Raw genomic sequence first — 22101 nt, 5'->3', positions numbered from 1 at the left:
TCCCTGCCAAATGTTGCTTTACATAACCGGTCGTGATGCTCTGACTGCATTAAGCTTTCTGATCACTCTTCCTTTATCTGCTATGATTTTGAACACAATATTTGAGACAGCAGAAAAAAAAACTCACTCTCCAGTGGATTTAAAAGTCCTTTCATATACACAAGCATTTCAAAGGTTTAAAAGATTAAATATCAAAAATGGCCCTACAGTTACTATGTCTATACTTTTGCATTTCAAAGTGCAGACATGAAAGTGACACTCACATCATTTATCTCTATTAGTTCAACAATTCATTGCCTCCAAAAAGTCTTAAAATGAGTTTATTACAAGCTTTACTTAAGGCATATGCTCACATGATGAAAACAGCATTCTATAAATTTAAAACATCTCCAGCAGTTTTCAAAAAGAGAAATCTTGAACGGTCTTGATTCCATAACACATGTGCAGAATCCTGACAGCAATCTAAATTAATTTTTATCTTCAGCCTTGGATCTGAATGCTTTGTTTCAGTGCCTTTTCTGTTGCAGTTACTTGGCTTCTGTATAAGTTCCCTCGAGCCAGGACTCCCAAAGCACAGTCAGATCCCAGGAAGCTCTCAAGAGAGCATCAGTCTGGCGCGTGGACGCTGCGAATGGGTCAGAGCATTTTACTGTAAGTGATGAGTCACAGCTTGATTCATTTGCTTTGCATATTTCCATGCCAAAATTAAGCCCAATCCTGCAAACATTTATGGAGATTAGCAACCCCAGGAAGGTTAAGAGCCCGGGTGAGGTCAACAAATTCATGTGTGTAGAGTAAACACGGCTGTGCGTAACGGGACCCGCACGGCAGCCACTATACTGCTGATAAAAGCAATACCACTTTCATTCAGCCCTGCACTCCTGCATTCGTTAGCAACTATTCAGAGCAGTGAATACATCACAAAGCCTAATGCTTTAACTGTCTGCAAGGCTACAGCAATAGGTCTGGGGTTCTTCCTGCAGCCAAGGCTCATGAGAGAGCACTGACATGTCCACATGCGCTGGACCTCAGCTGTGCTGGGCAGCTCGGGCCCCTGCCTGGCAGTGCGGGCAGTGAGTGCCTCAGCACGTGGGAAACGAGGAGCTAAGGTGAAGAAGTCAGCCTGACTGACCTCTTGGCTGCTGGAAAACCTCTTGTCTGCAGCTGGAAAAATAGAACTCATGAAAGAAAACACGGATTCATCAATACTCCTTTGGTGCTGCTAGGACTGCACTAAATCATCAGGAGCTCAGCCCATTGCTTTGAACAACGCTACCTTCAGCCCCACAGGCCCCATGAGCACATTCGCTCTCCCAAAATGAAGATCTCTCTTCACCTTACATGAAGTGTACCTGATCAAGTCAGAGCAGAAAGACTGAAGGCATTTTTTTGCTAGATCAGGTATCTATTGACCAAAAAACTACAGAAGGGGCATAGCTTCCAAAAATCACAGATGTTTGAGATGAGATGCACAAAGATAACTCCAGGGTTATAAACATACCACAATATGAAGAATGACGCCTATGATCACCATAGCAAACCAGAAAACCCCACTGCACTATACGGTGTACAAATTATACCTTTAAAATGCCCGTTCCAAAACACTTGCAAATTGGCTTACAAGCAAGGTGAAACATGGTCTTCAGGGTCTCCAACCAGAGGTCATTACCAAAACTAATCCCATGATCTCATGTAATGCTGGCATCTTATTCACAGACAAAAAGGTAATTTCAAAGACACAATCTAAGCAAATTGCAGGTGGACTTAAATTTATTTTCAAATAGCCAAACATAAGCCACGCTAAGGAAGGAAAAAGCCACATAATGTAGCAGCACATATTCTGCAAGTCAAATATTACAACTCAGAAAACAACAGATTAACATGTGAATACTTCAAGTTAGGAAGAAGAATAATACTTGAAGTTTGTAAGAAAGCTTCCTCGTATGTTCTGACTCATTATTTACAGTATTTTTAATAAGCTTTCAAGTATCTCCTATCCAGTAAGCAGCAACTGCTAGTGATTCCGGATACATCCGCCATTCATTCAATATATTACTCATTTACAATATTTTTTAAAAGGAAACTGTGGATAACTAGATAAATTATCTGTTAACTGGGTGGAGCGCTAAGAATAAATTATTCTCAGAACTAAGAATAAATTATTCTTTTCAGTACAAAAAATGCCAGTGCTGAAATTCAGAAACATACCTGAAGGGTCTCCTTAAATTCATTTTTTTAAATAAAGCTTGAAGTACTTGGAACATTTCCATGGTTTCCATCTTCTTGTTGCTTCTGACACTGAGCCATGGTGCTTTGCATACAGCTGCTCAAACAACCTGACTTCACCATATGCAGCAGAGATGAAGAATAGGCATCTTATTACACCCAGGGAAAGCCCAATTTGCATTAAGTACCTTGGCTGTTTGAGGTAACTGGGTCCTATGAAGCAGTTCTGCAGGTGAAACAACTTGATCAACTGTCATGACTAATAAGGGATTCTTCAGGCCTTTTCTTAGAGATGCACTAAGTGCACTGTAGTCATCCAGCACTAGTCGCTTATAGCCAAATCAACCACTGTTACTGGCAACACACACTGTTACTGTCACTGCAGATTTGCCTCAGTAGTGTTTGCACTCCCATTCTTCCCTCCTCAAGCATTAGTTGAAGTATTTTTTCCAAAAAAAAACCAAACCCACTCTTCACTCAAATAAGTTAGGAATTTTTGCTGACAGCCGATGGCTGTCATGAAAGCTACCTGCAAATCTGCAGCTCAGGCAATTGAAGAGCAGAAACACCATGTGATAGACAAGCAGATATGCTGCACAAACAGAAAACTGCAAAAACAGTGATTCCAGCAAAGCTTCACACAAATATATTCATTTGTGAAGCTTTCAAATAACTCTGAACAAACATTTTTTCATAATTTTCTTCAAAACTAAAGGCAGTCATCAGAAATTGCCCTGCAAAGTGTTAAAATTAAAAATCAATACAACATGGTCTTTTTTTGACTCGTACAATGACTGTGAAAAATGAACAAGCAAGCTATCCTCTGGCTATTTCCCCCTCCAGGTTTTTAAAATAAGTATTTGTACTTTAGGTCATACAAGTATCTCAACCCTACAAGCCATCTTCCCTCTTTTTATTATTTATTCAGAAAAGTAAACCAGCAACACACTCTTGCTGGAATACACAGTGAAATCCATCTCTCTCAGGTGACTGCTGTAACCACGAGGCAATAGGTTCATAATCACTCTGTAAATAATTAAATATTCATTGGGTCTGGGAAAAAGCAGAGCAACTTCATGAACCAAGACAACAGAGGAAAACTTGTCCCGCTGCCTCTCAATCCCTGGCAACATGGGAGATCTGCATTCAAGACTCAATTCTGAGTAAGATAAAAGTAGCAAGGTCTGAATGCAGATGCCTCACGGGAATGCTCTGATTACTAGGAAGGAAGCACTGCTCAGGCTTCAATATCATACAGACTTCCACATGGCTTACAAAAAGAATTTTTTTACTTCTCTGGTGGCAACTCCAATTACATCAGCATGGATGGAGGTCAGTATTTATCTCCTGCCTATGCCAGCTGGAGGCAAGGCAGTTCTGGGTCTATAAATAAGGGAACTATGCTGGCGAGATGCTGTGCTTCAAATTATAACCCCTGCTAACAGTTTGCAGAATAAACATGTGGGCCAGTATATGCAGTCATATAAACATACCCACAGACACTGCTGAAGTGAGACAGCAGTGAAAGGGGAACTAAACATGGCATTTGAACGGCAAACACAGGAGCTCAAGTTCTTTTATGGATTTAATCCCTCGAGATATTTTTAACCCTAAGCCTTTTCGAGCCCATATGGAAGAGTGTCAAAACTGCTGTTGTAGCTGAAAAGTCTGTTCCCTCCAGCCCGAGCCAAGACCTCCCTCGCTGCACAGGGGCCGTCCCCGAAACGTTGGGGTTGGGATGGAGCTCTCCTGCCTGGGCTCCGCTGCCAGCTGAGCTGCTTCGTCCCTCACGCCTCCTCACTCACCCATCCGCCTGCCCACCCAGGAGCCCCTCACGCCTCCTCACTCACTCACCAGCCCCTCACGCCTCCTCACTCACCCACCCCCCTGTCCACTCACCAGCCCCTCGCGCCTCCTCACTCACTCACCAGCCCCTCACGCCTCCTCACCCGCCCGCCTGCCCACCCACCAGCCCCTCGCGCCTCCTCACTCACTCACCAGCCCCTCACGCCTCCTCACTCACTCACCAGCCCCTCGCGCCTCCTCACCCGCCCGCCTGCCCACCCACCAGCCCCTCGCGCCTCCTCATTCACCCACCAGCCCCTCACGCCTCCTCCCTCACCCGCCTCACGGCTGGCTAGGGAGCAACTGCCTGCAGGAGCTGCTCCTTGGCTCTTGTTTCAACCATTTTGCCCTCTCAATATGAGGAGGAGAACTTTATTCCCAGGCACTGTCAAAGCAGGCACCTGCGCTTGTCTAGAAATGTTTCCTTGAAAGATGCTCTGAAAAACAGGCAAAAGCTGCTAAGCCAATTTTACATGCATTAGCTGCTTGGTCTTGGGCGGTCAGAAGTACGGCGTACTCCATGCTTTCCTGCGGTCCAGGTGAGCTGCGTGAGCTAACTAGGCTTCACCAGCTTGTTTTTTTATGAAAAAACAGTCTCACATAAGGAAAATAAGTGCTCCAGTTTTCTGCATTTAAGAACAGCCAGCCACCACTGAACATAATTCAGTATTCACTCCTAGTTTTGCTGCGTTAGCAGGCACAAGCAGTGCAAGTGCCACCTTCAAACACTCCTTGCCCACACTTCTTCCATTAACTTCCTCCATCTTCGCATTTCCCTTCTTTACTTCTCATATGTGCCAAGGACATCTCCAGAAAGCCATACACCATGTCTCCCTAAGGTCCCTTGCTCCAAATGGTTCCTATGCCACTGCATTAAAGCCATGGCAGCAGACACCTGAAACAGCCAGAAGCCTCAAGCAGGACTGGAGCAAAACCAATAACTACCACCCCCCCGCCCCAAAAAAAAAAAAAAAAAAAAAAAAAAAAAAAAAAAAACCTCACACTGTCAACCTCAATCAAAACCTGGAAAAGTAACATGTTGTTCTATAACCCCAGTTCGTAGACCCTGGTTTTAACAGCAGTTCGCTGATATAGAGAGCTAACCTCCTAGCCTTCAGTCAACTTAACTTCCATTAATTTAAGTCATGTACAAAGAATGAGATGGTTCAGGATGCCCCTGGCTACTTATTTCTCAATAAAGCAAAAAGATCAAGTTTGTGTGGAGTAGGAAATGCCACACTCCTTCAAGCAAAGATAAAGATAGCAATAGTAGATCTGCTTAAGAACCACAGGATTTGACCTGTAGCTATAACATGACGGCTTCAGAAGTGGCTGGTAATTAAAGGATTACAATACGGGCGACTATAATCTGAGGACTAAATGGCAGCTGCACAGGGACTGCTCATGCGGGCAGCCGGGAGAAGCAGCAGTTTGGGTGCGCGGGTCGGCTGCGTGAGGCTCCTCTTTGACAGGCCCAGGGAGAGGAGCCCCTGTGAGTAAAGGGCCTTCCCTGGGCACTCGTGCACTTCGTTATAACTTCCATGCAAGAGTATCCGAGCAGATTAACACTTTTGTTCTATTTTCTATCATGACATCAAGAATCTGACTGATTTTATGCACTGTTACTTGGAAATTGGGAGGGCACAAATATATAAAGGCAGCTTTAGAAGAGTACATAATACATACAGCCCTATTACATTGGTTCTTAACCTTAAGTGATCTAATGTGCAGCAAAGCCAACGCACATTAGAAAAAAAAGCAAGTTCTTAAACATACGGGCAAACAAGCTAGCTCTGTTATGTAGCTGGGTCTTCACGGAGCTGACATTATGGTACCAAAAGCCACCTGTGAGCAAAGTTTTATACACCTTGACTCCTACAAATCACCAAATTATTAATTTCCAAGAGAAAGCTCTTCTAATACTTCATTATTACTTTATAACAAGAGTAAGAACTTTTTAATATATTTTTAGAATGCATAATACTGTCAAATGAATGTTTTTTATTCCTTTCAACATCACAGGACATTTCGATAGAGACCTGTACTGCAGAGTATCTAGCACGCAAGGGGAATGATGATTAGATGCAGTAGACAGCTCACAGTGCCGTGAGCTACTGCGAACATAAGACCTTCAGGAAAAGGACTGTGTAAGTTATCAAGTTCAGTCTGCTCTTGCAGACAGCATATCATATAATTTTCTTAGAAAATTACTTACTGGACAGTTGGCATACTCAAAAAAAAAAAAAAGTTAGTTAATGATGAAAGGATGAAGTTTTCCGCAGCTGAATGCTGTCTTCTTGTACTATAATACCCAGTAATTAATTAAGCACATTGCAGTCTTCTCCATTTCTCTACTGCTTTCCGAAGCAGTCATGTAACTGCTTTCTGCTACTCAGAAAAGTTTTGGTTTGTATGCCTGGTACCTGGTACCAAACGGACACACATTTCATCTTGTCTCTCACCTAATGCTTTAGATGGTCCCTCTTAAAAAGGGGAGGCAAAGTGGAAAAGGAGAGAAGCAAGGGCTGAAGGAAGAGAGGTTGTTGCAAAAACAGAGCTATACGAAAGCTACTACTCAATCTTACTAGCCTTCTGCTGTATTCTTGTAAACATGAGCAGATTCCTCTGAATTTCAGGAAGTCGATACTTTGGAATTGGCTAGAACATTAGAGAGATTTATTTTACCACACGAAAGTATTCACACTGGAAAGTTACAGGCGACAACAAATATCCTTATTTATTTTAACACACTGACAAAGAAAAGAAAAAAAAAGTGCACACTGCTCCATTTCTGACAGTTGGAGAAACACGATGAAGCAGCATTTTGAAGTCTCCCAATAATTCAGCACCTATGAACCACTAGTAGACCCTTCACATGAAGCAATTCAGATGAGCAAGCACTGTGTCAGCTAAGTGGTCTGGACAGTCCATTTACATGAAGCTGTAGTAGTCATCTGTGTTTCCCACAATAGCTAATTATGTAAAGGGTAACAATCATTATTTCCTGGAAGTCATCATCCGGTAAGTCAGCTGCATTTGTGTTTGTTATTCCCAATAAGGCTCACAAGAAACACTCTACCAAAAGCATTCTAAACATAGTTTTTGTAACTTTATTTCTGTATCACAATAGAAAAATTATTTTTTCTAGTGTGGTTAAAAAGGTTTTGGCTAATATACTGGTATAGCTCTCTTGCCTGCTTGTCAGTGTTTCTGCATCTGTAATGAAAAGACTCCGAGGTTGCAACTGAAACTGAAACAGGTTTTATTGATCAGAAATAAGCAATATATCAGAATTAATGAAGATATTCTGATCAATGCTTAACTGATGAATACATGACCATATTGGGCTCAAGAACATGCAAATTAAGCACCTGCACACCTACACAGGGACTTCATTAAAACCAGATCAGCTGCACTGGGTTGTCCTGGGTTGGGTAGAGTCAGAAAACAATGCCACGGCTGTACTAAACTCATTTCACAGACCTTTATTACAGAGTTAGGTCATAAAGCATATACTGTCTCCACAGCATTTTCTGGCAGCAGTTAGTAGTTTTGCTGGTGTTTGTTCCACGGAGATTTCTTTCTGACATAGGCTGGTCCCGCTTCTGCACAAATTTTCCTATGGAATGACTAGGAAGAGCATCTTCTTTCACTACCTACAACATCCCTCTCATTAACACACACAGAGCTGAGTAGTTTTATTATGCTAATCAGGCATCAAAACAAGCATTTTCTCCTTCTGTTGAGGACAAACTGTTCATTCTAATATTTGCACTCATTGACAAGCAGACAGCAAGTAATACCAAGTCACCACCCTTCACATACATAAGTGAGTTCTTGGAAGCAGAACACTAATTTGCTTGGAAACACTTCTGGGACATACTCCTGTTTTGTTATAAGGAGATTCCAACTGAATATCAGGATGTAGCAAGCAATCACTTTATCCTTCCAACAAGGTAAAAAACAGGTTTCCAGTTTGTTTGTAGTATTCAAGCTTGTTGATGCAAGCTTGAATACTAACCCTTGAAATTCAGATTATCATTCAAAGATATGCCAGTCATTTGAACTAAGGGGAAGGAAGGGACTAAGAAGAGGTTTTGTTGTTCAGTTAAACTCTAGATAATGGAAAATGCTCAGGAGTACTAGTATTCTGTCCCAGACGAGATGGATTAGTGGGGGGGACGTAGGCACCACCTTTAGTCTACCAGGTGGCTATAACAAATTTGTGACAAACTCCTGTGTCTACCAGGAGACAAGATGCACAGGCTGCCGAAACCGGCAGATTCCTGAGGAAGCAGCATCTCAGGGTTGCAGCTCCCAGCAGAGCGGTTCAAAGCGTGTTTGTTTGTCTCCGAGCTCTCCCACAGGACCAAGCCATCACACAAACTGCCATAACAGCCTCCGGTTGTTTAAAGTTTGGAAACAAAGGAAGAAAGAGCAGTGATAATCAGCTCCTTTGGTTCTTGTGCCAGATATAATCTTGGATATAATATATACATGCATATACATTTATAAACACAGATACAACATAAAAGATATCAGCTTTCCTGCCCCAGACGGTTGTGTCTCTTGCCAGGAGCACGATGGCCGCCCACTCTCTGACATGAGCCACCATGCTCCATCCCCCATGCCAGCCATCTCCCAGCCCGCCACCGCCATCCTCCATGGCACGGAGGCCAGGCACTGCGAGGAGTCCTCCTGCTGCGCGCCTGTGCTGACTGTCGGCATATCAAAGCAGGCCCCCACGCTCCAAAGCCTCATTTGCTCCATGAAAGCCGAGCAGTAAGAGTAGATTAGACTAATAAGGATTAATACAAGTTAAGGTAACACTAATTTCCCCCACAGAGACTGGAAAGGTCATATGTGGCTGGACGAAAAGGCAAAGGGCAGCCCCAGCATGGCGGGCGCTTCCACTGACATCTGCCTGGGCCACTCGCACTCGCCCCATGCCCGGCCGCGTCCGAAATGTGGTGAGATGTGCTGTGCTGTCAGGGTTAGTGATTTCTCATGGGCTGTGCAACGGTCAGCTGGGGATTTCTTATCCTGCCTCAACTGCACTGACCCACTTTCTTTCCAGAGCTACCATCCATCACCTCCGAGTGACAGGGAAATCAGCTTTCACAAAGACAAAAACTAACCCAAGCCCAGTTTGAAGCAGGGAAGGGGGTGAAGCCAGGACCCCCTTCTGTCTTGCCATACCACTTCCAAGCTGTAAGTTTAATTTTATTAGCAACTAGCACTTCAGTTCATAAAAAGTGACCAGTAAAATATAAAGGCAGGAAATTAAATGAACCTTAGCATGATTTGGGCCCTTATTATGCAATAGTGAAACATCATATAGAAGGCACATTTTGAAAGGAAAAAAGGCCCAAAGAAGCAATCCTAGAAGGATCCAAACTGCTTCAGATTCAGAGAAAAGTTAAAACCTTCTCAAAGACTAACAACAAGAATGCAAGTATATACAAGATGACAAGACTTATGCATTACATATGCACTATGATTGCCGTATTTACTGAACTTTTGAATGAAAAACATTTTTAAGAAAGAAATACTGGTCAGATAATCCATTCACTGCTTGCCCTCTTATGTGTGCTACAGCAGTTAGGACTTTATTTCAAAAAGAAATAAAGCATTAAATGTAGCTTCACAGCAGGACAGGGCACCATCTATAATGTGCAATCAAACAAGGAAAAAATGTTTTCCTGACTCTAGGCCATATTTTTAGAAAGGTATAGGGAGAACATTGCTTTTTTCTTTAAAAAATAGGAAGACGAAGAGATCATGATCTTTGGGAAGTAGCCTTTTTGCAAGGTTCTTCCCTTCAGTAACTTGGTGTGCAGTATTCAGCTAAAACAAGTTCCTTGGATCTCTTTCCAAAGCATCTATGGGAAGAGAAAAAACACTAAATATTTAGGCAAAAAAATAAAGAAACACTCAATTCATGACTAACCTTGCAGATCCTCTTTCAACTGAGCGACCAATGACAAATCATTAATATTTAGGCAGACAATTGAAGATTTATAGTTTGAAGGGAAGAATCAGAGACCAAAAAGAAAATAATAAAAACGGTAAGGAACTAACCTTCATTAATCCATTTCTCAAACATTTAAATCCAATAAAAAAATGACATGGAGAACAATATCCTTTTTGTATAAGTCATTACAATCATGTCCTTTGATCAGAAAAAAAATATCTACTGAGCTGTGATAGACTTGCAACACTGGAAATCAGCATTCATTCAGCAGATTTTTTGAAAGGAAACTTGAAACTTACGTCTTCTGCAGCATCCAAGGCATTATTAACATCTATTTTCTCATTATGAAGTTTTTTTTTCAAAATATTTATTTGATAATGTAATTAAAAAGTCAACATTACTTTTATTTTAGAATTCAGCATTTCTTCAGAGACATTTAGGCCATTGGTTTAATAATTGGATATTTTAATCTGGAATAAGATGAAATTTAGTTTCACAAATCAGAGTTTTCATTTTCCCACAAAAAGGAATTAGTCCAAGCAATACAGAGTTCTAATAAATTGTTACTTGTGGAAATATTTTGATCGGAAAAATCCCACATAAATACTGCTCTTAGGGAAACAAAGTTGCTTTTGACCTAAATTTTCAAAGCAGTATATTTCTGCTCAGTCTGTCACTTCCAAATGGAAAAGGAAGGTGGAAAATGGAAACATCTAAGTGGCTCTTCTCTTAGTCCTATTCAGGTAAAGATGCAGTCATGTGGCTGTGCTCAGCTGAAGACCAACTCCAAAGATCCTCAACATTTTAAACAATACAGAGGATCCATAGACAAACCTAAATGGGCACACTTCCCACTCATTTAAAGAATATTTCTCCTTTGCTTGGAAGACCAGTTACGAGTCTTACAAAGGCAGACATGTCTGTTTATCATGTGAATCATCTGAAAGCTATTGAGAAGCTTTCTTGATCTTTGCTCCTGCAACGTATTTGTCCTCCAGAGAGACACATTTCTAAAGTGAGTCAGGTATTCAAGATCTCACTTAACTCACCATAGCTGCGATAGCCATGCAGATCTCCGAGGATGCTCCAGCATTTCTTCACTGCTATGGCAGCTTACCAATAGGCACTGCTTTATATGAACAGCAAAACCAAGAACCAGATGGTTTTCAGGAAAAATAAGGAATAGCAACTTATAATACTCAACTGAGTGAATGAACAGCATTGAGTTAAGGAATGCTGTGTATAAATCTAAATAAGAGCAAATATTGGGAAGGTAATGCTGCTGGACTCCTAATTAGACAAGTCTACTGCTCATTTAAAGTGGATTATCCCCACCCTCTAGCTCCAGTAGGACTAACCCATTACACCTCCACCCAACTGCAAAGTTAGCAGGGCACCCATCTGCACAGAAAAAGAAAGAACAGCTTCTAATGACTTCAGAGGCCCTGTAACATTTTCACATAAAAAAATATATATATATATATAAATTTATAGTCTGGATGAATGAACCTATCAGAAGCTATTTCATCCAGTCATGCAATGTCTTCTGAAAGAGAGGTCTACAAGGCACATTGCCCGAGCCATCTGACCAATAATGTAAATTGTTCCTCAGAACTGCCAAAATATTCTGGAATACATAATGATCTTGATGCCCTTCCTAAGGTGTTTGAATGAGAAAGTGAAACATTGCTGAAAAAGGCTGTTCGTACAAAATTGTGAAGTAACAAGGTCATAGGGGAGCAGGAGTTACCAAGATAGCTTTTTTCCAACTAGTAAGAGTTACAGAATCCAGCAGTACTTCCCACCCACTGCTATGTCTTTACAAATTAAGGTCCCTGTGTTGTCATAATACCCCTGAATCCCCCAAAGCAATGGGTATAGTTATCCATCCACACAGATCTAGCTTCTCTGATATGTCATCATATCTCTGATATGTCATCATATCAGACATCAATATCAGACATCATATGCTTCTGCTTCCTAAAGGATGGGCAAGAAAGAAAGAAAGCTCAATTCTTTCAATGATGGTTTTTCTACTCTTCATGATAGACATTCCTCAAGAACAAGAATGATAAGCGACAAAAAACACATGGCAAAGTGTTCTGACCCTTAGTCAGAAGAACCTTCCCACTTTGCTCGACAAGCAGGTGACATTCGCAGACCTTCTACTGTTTCTATACGATCACTGCTATAGCAACTGCCACTCTACTTACTAAAGGTCCAAGGAGTAGCTGTCAGTTTACACCATCCAGGAAGTAGGCAGAACAATTAACATCTGTTACTGCTTCTTATTTGAGGAGCTAACAGCAGAGAAGCTATGTGAAGAATGACACTGTTAAATCCTCATTTCCTAATATGGCACCATATACATACTCTCCTAGCCGTGAACATTAGAGCCTCTTTTACTTCAACACCAATATTGACATATTTCATGTTACATTTGCAAACACACACATATATCAATCGGGTGTAGAGTCTGAATTGCCAGCACAGGTGTTTAGCATGCTAGACCCCATGCAGTGTCCCAGCAAGGTAAGGGATATATGTGGCCACCACGTGGCATGCACTTGTCCAGAAGACTTCAAATGACCAGTTTGCTGCCAAATTATCCACTTCCTTTAGGGAACTACATTCATCAGCCATAAGAAATCCATTGACAAGAAAGCCATTGCAAACACCACAAATCATAAGCAGCAAAGGCTTCTCGGCCACACCTATTTTCCTACCCTAACACATGAAATTGGAGGCAGTTGGTAGGGACCTGCGTTTCCTGCCTTTACATCACCTTTACCTTACCTTGATGGCTAATGAGCCAGCAGACCTCTCCAGCATCCAGAGGATCTTCAAAGTATCACACAATGGTATCACTACATTGTTATCATGCAAGCTAGCACCAAGGAAAACTATGAACAAAGAGCTCTTATCACCTGAAATAAAACGGAAGCGATACTGGATAAAGAAAGAGAAGCCCGGGCTATGATATCTTGCCCAGCATACATCTTCAAACAGCTGCTAATCAACAAGTTTAAGTGAGACAGTCAGGACCAGTGACAATTCACATCACAGAATGCCACAAAGGAGCAATGCAAGCCAAAATCCCCCAAATTCTCCTGCATACAAAGGCCGCTTCTGCCTTGATAGGGGACCCCAACACCAAAAGACAGACAGATTATTGGAGATGCTTGTCTTTGTTGGTTATAAAACCAGACAATATATGTAGCTGGAGGGCACAGTATTTTTTATTTAGAAATTCTTTATTCATGAGAAAATAATGGCAACTAGCTATAGGTAATGAACATCCAGGTTGTAACAGTCACATTAAAAGGAGACAGTCTGAACACCCTTCAAAGGGATTAAGATTTTGAACATTTTTTTCTGTTGAATGATCAAGACCACTCTGAAACATCTCCACAGAGATGTAGGAGCACCAACCTCAATGGTAGTGAATTTATCAGCTACATGAGGTCTGTCTCAGCTCTTCCCATTTCAAACGGACAACTGGCCTGTCACCTTAGAGAAAAGCCCTCACAGCTCATTGCCTACCTATCTGGAAACTCTCTCATTTTAAGCCTTAGTCCTTTCCTGGGCTCCAAAAGGCTTTCATTCACCAAATAGGTAAATTTAAAGAAAAAAAAAAAAAAGTTAAGCTTAGGAAGAAGGCAGAAAACTGAAAAACTATCTCCTTCTTTTAAAGAGAGAGAGGGGGGAAAAAAAGCTAAAGAAAGACTAAAAATTGTCTTGGAAATCTGATCTCACAGTAGGATCAAGGAGATGGAAAAAATACAATGAAATTACAGCAAGCCTTTGATCAGGTCTTTGAAGCCCCCTTCCAGAGGCGCTGGCCGGACGGCCGCAGCCCCATGGGCTCCGTGCGGGGCCACCCGCGGTCCCCACGAGGCACAGACCCCGGGCAGCCACACGTGGGACCCTCGCCCGGTACTAGCCATATCCTTTTAACAAGCCGAGTTCAAGCGCTACAGAGCTTTTCAAGCCTGCCTTTGGTGTCCCGTCCATCCTTGAAGTAGAAATTCCGCCTAGTGTGTGCATTATGCAACGTAATTCGCCGGAGAGCACCAAGAGGAGCAGGACGCGCACGCCCCGCCACCCACAGCGCTACTTTCCCATCCCCGGTGCCACCCAAGGCCGTTTGCACCGCAGAAAAAGCGAGGCGGCCGCGCGGCTCGGGGAGCGCGAGCTGCTACAGCCGGGCGCTGCCCTGGGCACAATAGTTGGACGCGATACAGCCAGGCGACGGGAGGCTGAAATACTTCCTGGCATTGCTGAAACGGCTCATTCAATAGCCGGCGATATTTCTTTATTAGCCGAACATCCACAGCCTCGCACAGAAAGTAAAATCCTAAGGGAGGGATGGGGGGGAACAGCCATGTGCCTCCAGAGAGGGGCATGGCTCACTATTGTCTCTTGCTTCAGTTTCACAGCCAAGCCCTTTTTTTTAATTCTTTTTTTTTTCTTCATTTTTCCCCGTTTTTAGCGTTATCGATGCCCACCGGCGGAGCCCAGGTGCCGCCGCGGGCGGCCGTTACCGGCCCCCGGGCGCCGCCCGCGCCGCAGCCGGCGCCGCCGGCGGAGCGGGGCAGGAGCCGCCGCCCGCTCCCGCCTCGCCCAAGCTGGGCAGCGGCGCGGCCGCCCGGAGCCCCCGGGAAGGGCCCGCCGCGCAGCCCGTGCCGGGGGGACGCCGCCCGCGCTCACCTTTCACTTGACTTTCATACTCGGCGATGATCTCTTTGTCCTTCTTGAATCTGCTCGGCGTTGACATTATCCGCCCGCTTCTCCCGCCGAGCACCCTCTCCTCTGCGTGCTCGCTCTGCCTCCCGCGGGGAAGGCGCTCAAGTTGTGCCGGGGCGCCACGAGCCCGCGCGGGCGGAGGGCGGGCGGCAGCGCGGGCGGGCGGGAGGCGGCGGCGGAGCGCGGCTGGCCCCGGGGGAGCCCCCCGGCAGCGGCGGCGGCGAGGCGGCGATCAGGCTAACCCCGGCGCGGGCACCATCGCCCCGCGGCACCGCCGCCGGCAGCGGGAGCAGCAGCAGCAGCGCTCGGGGTGGGGCGGCGGGGGCGCTGCCTCTAGACGCGGGCGGGGGCGCGGCCGCTGCGCCCCGCCATTGTTAGCGCTGCCTCGCCGCGAGCGGAGCGGAGCGGAGCGGGCAGGAGGGAGGCTCCGGCTCGGGGCAGGCGCCGCCACTAGCCGCACGCAGCGCCGCCGAGGCGCAGGTCCCGACGCCGCAGCGCCAGCAGCGGGGCCGCCCGCCGCGCTCCAGAGGTGTCTGCGGGAACGAGCCTCTGCCCGCCCTCGGCGGCCGCGCTCTCCTCCCTTCCTGCCGCCCGCTCCGCCTTCCCGGGGACAGCGAGGGAGGCAGCGAGGGAGGGCGGGCGCCGGCGGGTGGCGCGAGGTGGCGGCCAGGCCCGGGTGCCGGGCCTCGTGGGGGGCGGCCTGGAGGAGGGGTGGCTGCCGGGAGTCGCCTTGTGCGTCCCCGTCGGGGGCTTCGTGCTGCCGCTCCTCGAGCTTTCGGGTTGTGCCCCCTGAGCGGGCTGGGGCCACCCGAGCACCCAGGCCCAAGAGTCACCCCAGCAGCTGCCGCTTGCCCCTGAGCAGAGCTTAATGTTGTCCCCTTGCCCGTATTGTAATGGGCAGAAGAGCGTGGGTGGACACCAGAGGTCCTGCTCCTGTCCGCCCAGTGTGGTGGAGCTGCCTGCTGCTGGAGCCGTGTGCTGCAGACGGGGCCATGGGAGGTGTGCTGTACACCTGGGCACGCCAGGGTGGTGCAACACAGACAGTAGTCTGGATGGGCTGGAAAGGCAGGAGGAGCTGGTGCTGGAGCAACAGGCACTGGGCAAGTAACGCGGGAGGGGACGTGGCCCAGGCGCACTGCTGTGGTCAGGGTCTCCAGTCGGCGGCAGAGCTGGCTCAGTCCCTGTGGGTTTGCATGGCACGAGGGACCTCCCATTTTGGCACGCAGGGCCTGGACCCACCTGCAAGAGGAGTCGTATGTGACTTCGGTCACACAAAACCCTTCCAATTTCCTCATTGTCTTAAGTACAGCCTTTTCCTAAAAAGAGCCTGCCAAGAAAGGTGAACAGAAAGCATAGGGGTGAAGAAGGCTGCTGTCCTATGATGAGCGAGGAGCATGGCTGGCAGCTGTTCCTGGAGTCACAACCAAAAACTAAGGCCACAGATGCAGGTTTTGAGCTCCTCAGCTCTGAGGAGCTAAAGTCAATCAGTTCAGGAGGCAAACAGGGCTCTGGTGTCTTCAGATATGTCTATGAGTTTAGGCGAAGTTGCATCTAGTTGAAGTTTCAGAAGACAACCCAGGTGGCTACTGTGTGGTTGGTATGGCACAAGTGCCGGAAGAATTAAAATGCAAGAATTCCTGTCCTGGACTGCTAGTCCTGACAGGGCCAAGACTGGGCCTTTCAGATCAAACAGGAGAGAATGAAGGGATAATCTGCTCCTGGGAAAGTTTAAACCAGCTACCTAGTAATTTAATGGCACTAGAGTTTTACTGCTACAGGGATCTGGCCCTCAGCATTAAATGTCAATTACCACATTTTTGCTGTTTACATTTAATTCTTCTAAAACCGTTGCTTTTACATTATAGTTGCTCACTTCCACCCCTCTGCATTATGCCCAGTGCACCTCTATCCTCTGCAGTTCATCTTTCAGTTTCATTAGCTACTATGCTCTGTTGGGCTACAAGATCAAGCATAACAGGATTCCTGTTCTCCTTTCTCCTTTCGGTGTTCACTATGATTTTACTCCATCTCTTCCTCTTGCCCTCCCAGCACAATCTCTTTCCAGCACTGATCCCAGTGCAGATCACCTAAAGCAATCTCAGTGCTGTGTCTGAAGCCAATTTAGCCTTGAGCTGGGTGGTCAAATTACATCTCTTGAATAAGAAGCCCTGCCTCAAAAAGAGCAGTCATCTCCATAATCCCACCTAACTCTGATTTTCAGCTCAGCCTTTCACGCTTACATCTTGCCTCCTGGCTGCTCCGGTCCATCTGTTACGCTGGGCACATGCTGATTTTCATGGTGGTAGGCCAGATTCCCAAGGGACCTAACAGCGCTAACTGTAGATGAGCCACCAGTCTCACCCAGCCCAAGAATGGTGGAGAACAGCATTTTCACAGTCAATGGGGGGCAGGGGACAGAGAGCAGTAGTCAAGTCCCATTCCTCACCCTCCTGGGTGAGGCTGCACAGGGTGGCAACTCTAGTCAGGCCAGGCTCTGTCTCCCTGGTGTGGGAGCTGAATGTACAAACTGGGCCGGAGATGTGCTGGGAGCGCAGACATGGAGTTCCTTGCCTCCTCCCTTCCTGGTGGCTCAAGGACCTGGCCGGTCGGCCTACACTGTGATACTTCCCTGATGCCTTTCCCCAGGAGAAGGGTGCAGAGGGGGATGCCCTTTGCACCACCCCTTCCCCCTGTGCTAGAATACGCACCTGGCTCCGTGGAGTCAGGCAAGCCCTAGGCCACGCAGGGAGCATTTCTGTTTCTCTGCAAGGGCAATTGCCTGGGAAGATCCAGAAACCATCTCGTGCCTCTGGAGATGCTCTCTTCGTGTGCCAATACCTGCTAGCGCATTCAGCCCGCTTGGCACAGGTCTGTGTCTATAGCAGGCCAAGGATGGACCTGCCATATCCTGGATCCCTGAGTCAGGGCTGGCCCTCAGGACAACCAGGGTTGAGCTGGCTGAGAAATGTGATTCTCCCCCTCCTCCTTCTTTAGGGATTGCCAAGGGATTGAGCATTATTACATGGGTGTAATCTTTTAAGATGTTTGTGGCAGCTCAAGTCTCTGGACTCAATTCCACACTGATTTACACAGCATGCAATCCCACTGCAAGGATGGTGATTGCACAGGGACAGACCCTGCCCAGGCTCTGCAATGCCAGGTTTGAGGTTACTTTGCAGGAAATGGAAATTTATTATAGAAATTCCTGTTTTGGGAATCCTTTTCCCAAAAATGTCCCCACAAACTTCTCATCAGTTTCAAGAGCAGCAAATGCTACAGCAGAGGAACATCCCTGCACATCCATGGATGATTTTTGAAAGTGTTTTCCACAGTGTTGCTCTGTAGACTCTAAAAACTTACACATATACGGTGTGTTAAGGCCTTGGAAAGGAAGATGCTATAGACATTTAAAAAGTATCCAGATAAATCTGACTGAGAGCACAGATGTTGCAAGAGACAGAGCTGTATCAATAATACTGTGCAGTCAGGTCCTGGAGCAGTACAGTACTGGTGCAGGGTTTGTGTACTGCACCTCAGTGTATGGAGTTAGATAATCTGCTCCATCAGGGAATTGGAAATCCTGAATTATGTATGATAAAGCAGAGATGTGTTTATACAGAGAGCAGTTCCTGCAATACTTCATGCGTATCAGTGCAAAAAGGAGAGAACACAGGCGTGCTGGATTCCGCTTGCTTGAGAACTTGATTATTGCATTTCATTTACACAGCCTGATGAGCTCTGCTTTCGTGTGCTGCTAATAACAATAAACCATATAACTGATTGCTGGAATACCATCGAGCTACTCTCTGTGTAGCATGGAATGAAAAGCATCGACCCCCTTAGTGCAGACCCTGCACTCGTTTTGTCTAGGCTGAAAAGGAGACAAATAATTCATCATGCTTTGTAATCAGTCAATCGGTCATTTTACGGTTGGACAGTAAGTCTCTATATGAAAGAGCAAGCTTTAATTGAAACAAGGAAACATTGTTATTAAAAAAAATAGTTCAAATGTTTGTCACTGATAAGATGCACAATTCTATAGAATCAAATCTATTTGCTTGGAATGAGATTATTTTAGTAAACACAGTTGCTTATCTAAGATATAAAGCCAGCGAGGCTTTTTTCTCCCTCCCAGGCAGCGCAGTACTTACTGCTGCTCCGTGCTCATAAACTCCTGAGACACGGAGATGAAATCTGGGCTTATGGGGTTTGTCACTGGCCATAGAAGAGCTGGGAATTCACCTTGGCTGACCTGACAGTGAGCGGCTCTGAAGCACCCAAACTGGTCCCTTACAGTAATGGCCCAAGGCACAAAATGAGAGTTGCAAACTACCCAAACTTCCAGTACTTCAGGGAAAATTTGTTTCCTTCTCCTGAGCCTTGAGCCTAAGCTGCCACTAATCTTTCATTTCCAGAAACCGTGCTGTGCCTCTGAACACTGAGATAAGTATCTTGATTGTGGCCTGTCTACATAGGAGGTTATTTCAGAAGACCTATTCAGAAGTAAAAATTAGCTTGATCTCTTTTGGAAGAAGATGAAAGGAGTAGAAGGCATTCTTATTTCACAACAGGAGTGTCTCCATGAGGAGTACTGGTACACACTAGAATTGGTAATATGTGCTTTGAATTCATGCTATACCTGGATCCATAATCATCATCGTGTGTAGACAAGCCCCAAGGGTTGTCTGCTTTTTAAAATTACCATGTATGTCTGTTGAGCAATTGCTGAGTTTCTTTTGAACATAATGAATTCAGTTTCTAGTTTGTGAACTTCACACACCTAAATCTAAATGTCATTTATCCTCCTTGAAGAGTCAAGCAAGAGGAGTGGGCATGTCACTGGTAGTGAGCGGTATATTCCACTTATTTTAGACACTTAGTCTCAATGTTGATATAGGAAAGTTACATCCTTTCAACAAAATCTGGAAGCAATAATTTGAATGTTAGCAATGGTCTGTTACAAGTATAACTGCAAGCTTTAATACCTTCTTCCTGAATCAAATGCACAGGAAAATATTCTGCAGGCTGTGTTTGTTCTTCTACTGTTTGTAGTCGTGCTGGGAAGTAATCCTGCCAGCCTGTTGTTCCGAAGGAGGATTCAGGAATAGCACCATTGGGTAACGTGCTATCTCTAGGTGTGTGCGTACCCGAAGTTGCCATGTTCAAATGCATGCAACAGCCTTTAGTCCTTTGGCTTTACAATTGTGAAGTGCAGTTTAATGCTTCCTTGTTAACTTGTTCATTTTGACCAGTGCTAATAGGTCTAATGACATCACTAATATATGAAAACTGATGAGGCTACTTTATGCCTTCTACTGTTATCAGAAATGCTATCCTTTTTTAGATGGTGTTACTATTCACTTGCCAATTAGTAATTACAAGGAGGAATGAATTCCAGATAATACATTTCTCACTTAATGGGGACTGGGGAAGTCTTGCCATTTTAAAAGAGAAGAAATACATAGGTAATTGCATTCCCACTGCGCATTTTGCATTCTCTGTAGGGCTCCTTTCTGTCTCTTTGTAGCCTTTGGGAATCCAATATTCAAATACAATGATCTACACGTCCAGTTTCCAAGCTCCACACACCTAAACGTAGGTGATTAGATGTACCTTCCACCTGCCAGGTTACTTGTGCCAGCATTATTTTCAATCTTTATCTTATTTACTTAAATAAAACAGCTATATTGTGCAGGGAAGTACTAGTGTATTTTCTTGTTTAGCTTTTCATTCCAAGGCTGGTGGGGGAACATCAGTGTGTTTGAGAGAGCTCTTCCAAGTGAGCCTAAGGGGCCATGTTAGTGGTAATTCAAGTCTCTGATGAGCAGATAATTGCAACTCAGATAATTAGCCTTTGGTTTTACATTTTCCTTTTGCATTGTTTACGTTTGTTCCATCAGTTCTCATCTAAAAATGAAATACTTCTGCTAACTCGTTACTCCTGACCTTCCAATGCTAATGGTTTTGAGTGGAAAACATAAGGAGTTAGATTAAATTTAAAAGGAGAAGAGACTGTTCTTGAAGCAACACCAGAAAATTAAGAACGCTGTGTTTTTAAAAACCAACCCTGTATGCTTCATCATGCTCTTGCTACCTGGCTCTAACCACAGTACTGGCAAGAATAAGACTACTGGATCATACCCTCAGAATTTAGATAGGGGAGCCCAACTTGTAGCCAGCTCAGCCATATACGGTCCCCAGGGATGATCCAGATTTTGCAGAATCTCAGCATTCTGCTTTGTTTCAGCCCATGCCAGTAGTTTAAAGACTGAACTGCCCTCACTTATCTCAAAAGAGCATTCATTTTGAAGCCCAGCAGTGACACTTAAATGTCAGCCTGTTCGTTTAGCAGAGAGGTCTCGCTAGGGAGCTCACTCGTTCGCGTGGGCTACGAGGAGCAGCTGCAGCCTGGGAGGCTAAACCGGGGCATTGCAGTTACTGGTGTGCCCAGCACCCTGCCTGCTCTCTGCGTCAGCCCCTGGGCCCAACCTCGGACCGAGCCCCTGCCCAGAAGACACGCTTATGTGGAGAGAAACCACGGGGGAAAGAGGAAAGCCCTTTCTGTAGTATTTTCGCTTCTGATCATTGTTGATGGCAGCAAAATGCTGCTTTCCTGAGTTTTTCTTTTCCTTCTCTGCTTTTGCCTTTGACAAGACAGAATTGGTGCAGCAGGAGTATCGGATGAGCGAAGGTGGTATTAGCTAGGCATGTGGAGATGGGAATGGACGGTGGAGATGGAAGAAGCCACTCACCTGGCAGAGGGGCGACCGAGTGTTCATATGTCTTGCCCAGTGCCACTTGGATGTCAGTCAAAAGCACAGCTGTTAGCACAATCCACAACTGTTGCTGTGTGAGTTGGGTGCTGGCAGCTGGAGTAGTTTCAGTCTGAAGAAGGAATTGAATCCAGCCTTCCCACTACTAGAGCTGCTATTCCTTCCTTCTTCTGCCATAAGCTTTTAAAAGACAAGACTAACAGTAATGCTGTCCTTCTATGGACTTGATGTTCTGTGATCCTCTAGAGGGAGAGCGGCCCTTGCTGCACTCCCACTCTCAAAATGCTGTATTAAGCACCAAGCCATGGTGAGGGAAGATGCTTCAGATGTCTCTTTGTGCTTGGCTTGTCTTATTGCCTGGCTTTAAGACGCTCTTCATGTGGTGCGCAGCCTCTTGGGATGGGTTTGGAGGTGGCTGCGTTTCTTTGGGACATGCCTCGGGAGCCATGTGCCCTCAGTACCACATCTATCACTGCACCTGACTTCCTGTCATACTCTCGGCATGTGGCTCATCCTCTCGGCACGCTGCGGCCACTG

General features: G+C 45.4%; 1 protein-coding gene across 2 annotated transcripts in view; it reads right to left on the bottom strand.

The window, feature by feature from the left end:
* Positions 1-14855, bottom strand: part of SRGAP1 (SLIT-ROBO Rho GTPase activating protein 1) — a 128986-nt gene extending 114131 nt beyond the window's left edge. For both annotated transcript variants that reach the window (XM_088522928.1, XM_088522927.1), the window contains exon 1: positions 14756-14855. In XM_088522928.1, coding sequence (XP_088379054.1) covers positions 14756-14822 — 67 coding nt within the window. In that variant the 5' untranslated portion in view covers positions 14823-14855. The remainder of the gene's footprint in view (positions 1-14755) is intronic.
* Between the last annotated feature and the right edge of the window lie 7246 nt (positions 14856-22101).

This window comes from Tinamus guttatus, unplaced genomic scaffold (assembly GCF_059628265.1).
Source record: "Tinamus guttatus ecotype Peru unplaced genomic scaffold, ASM5962826v1 Tinamus_guttatus_pri_ptg000171l, whole genome shotgun sequence".
NCBI classification, from domain to species: domain Eukaryota; kingdom Metazoa; phylum Chordata; class Aves; order Tinamiformes; family Tinamidae; genus Tinamus; species Tinamus guttatus.
The sequence above is the reverse complement of the archived record's forward strand: the minus strand, read 5'-3'. Positions and strand labels throughout refer to the sequence as shown.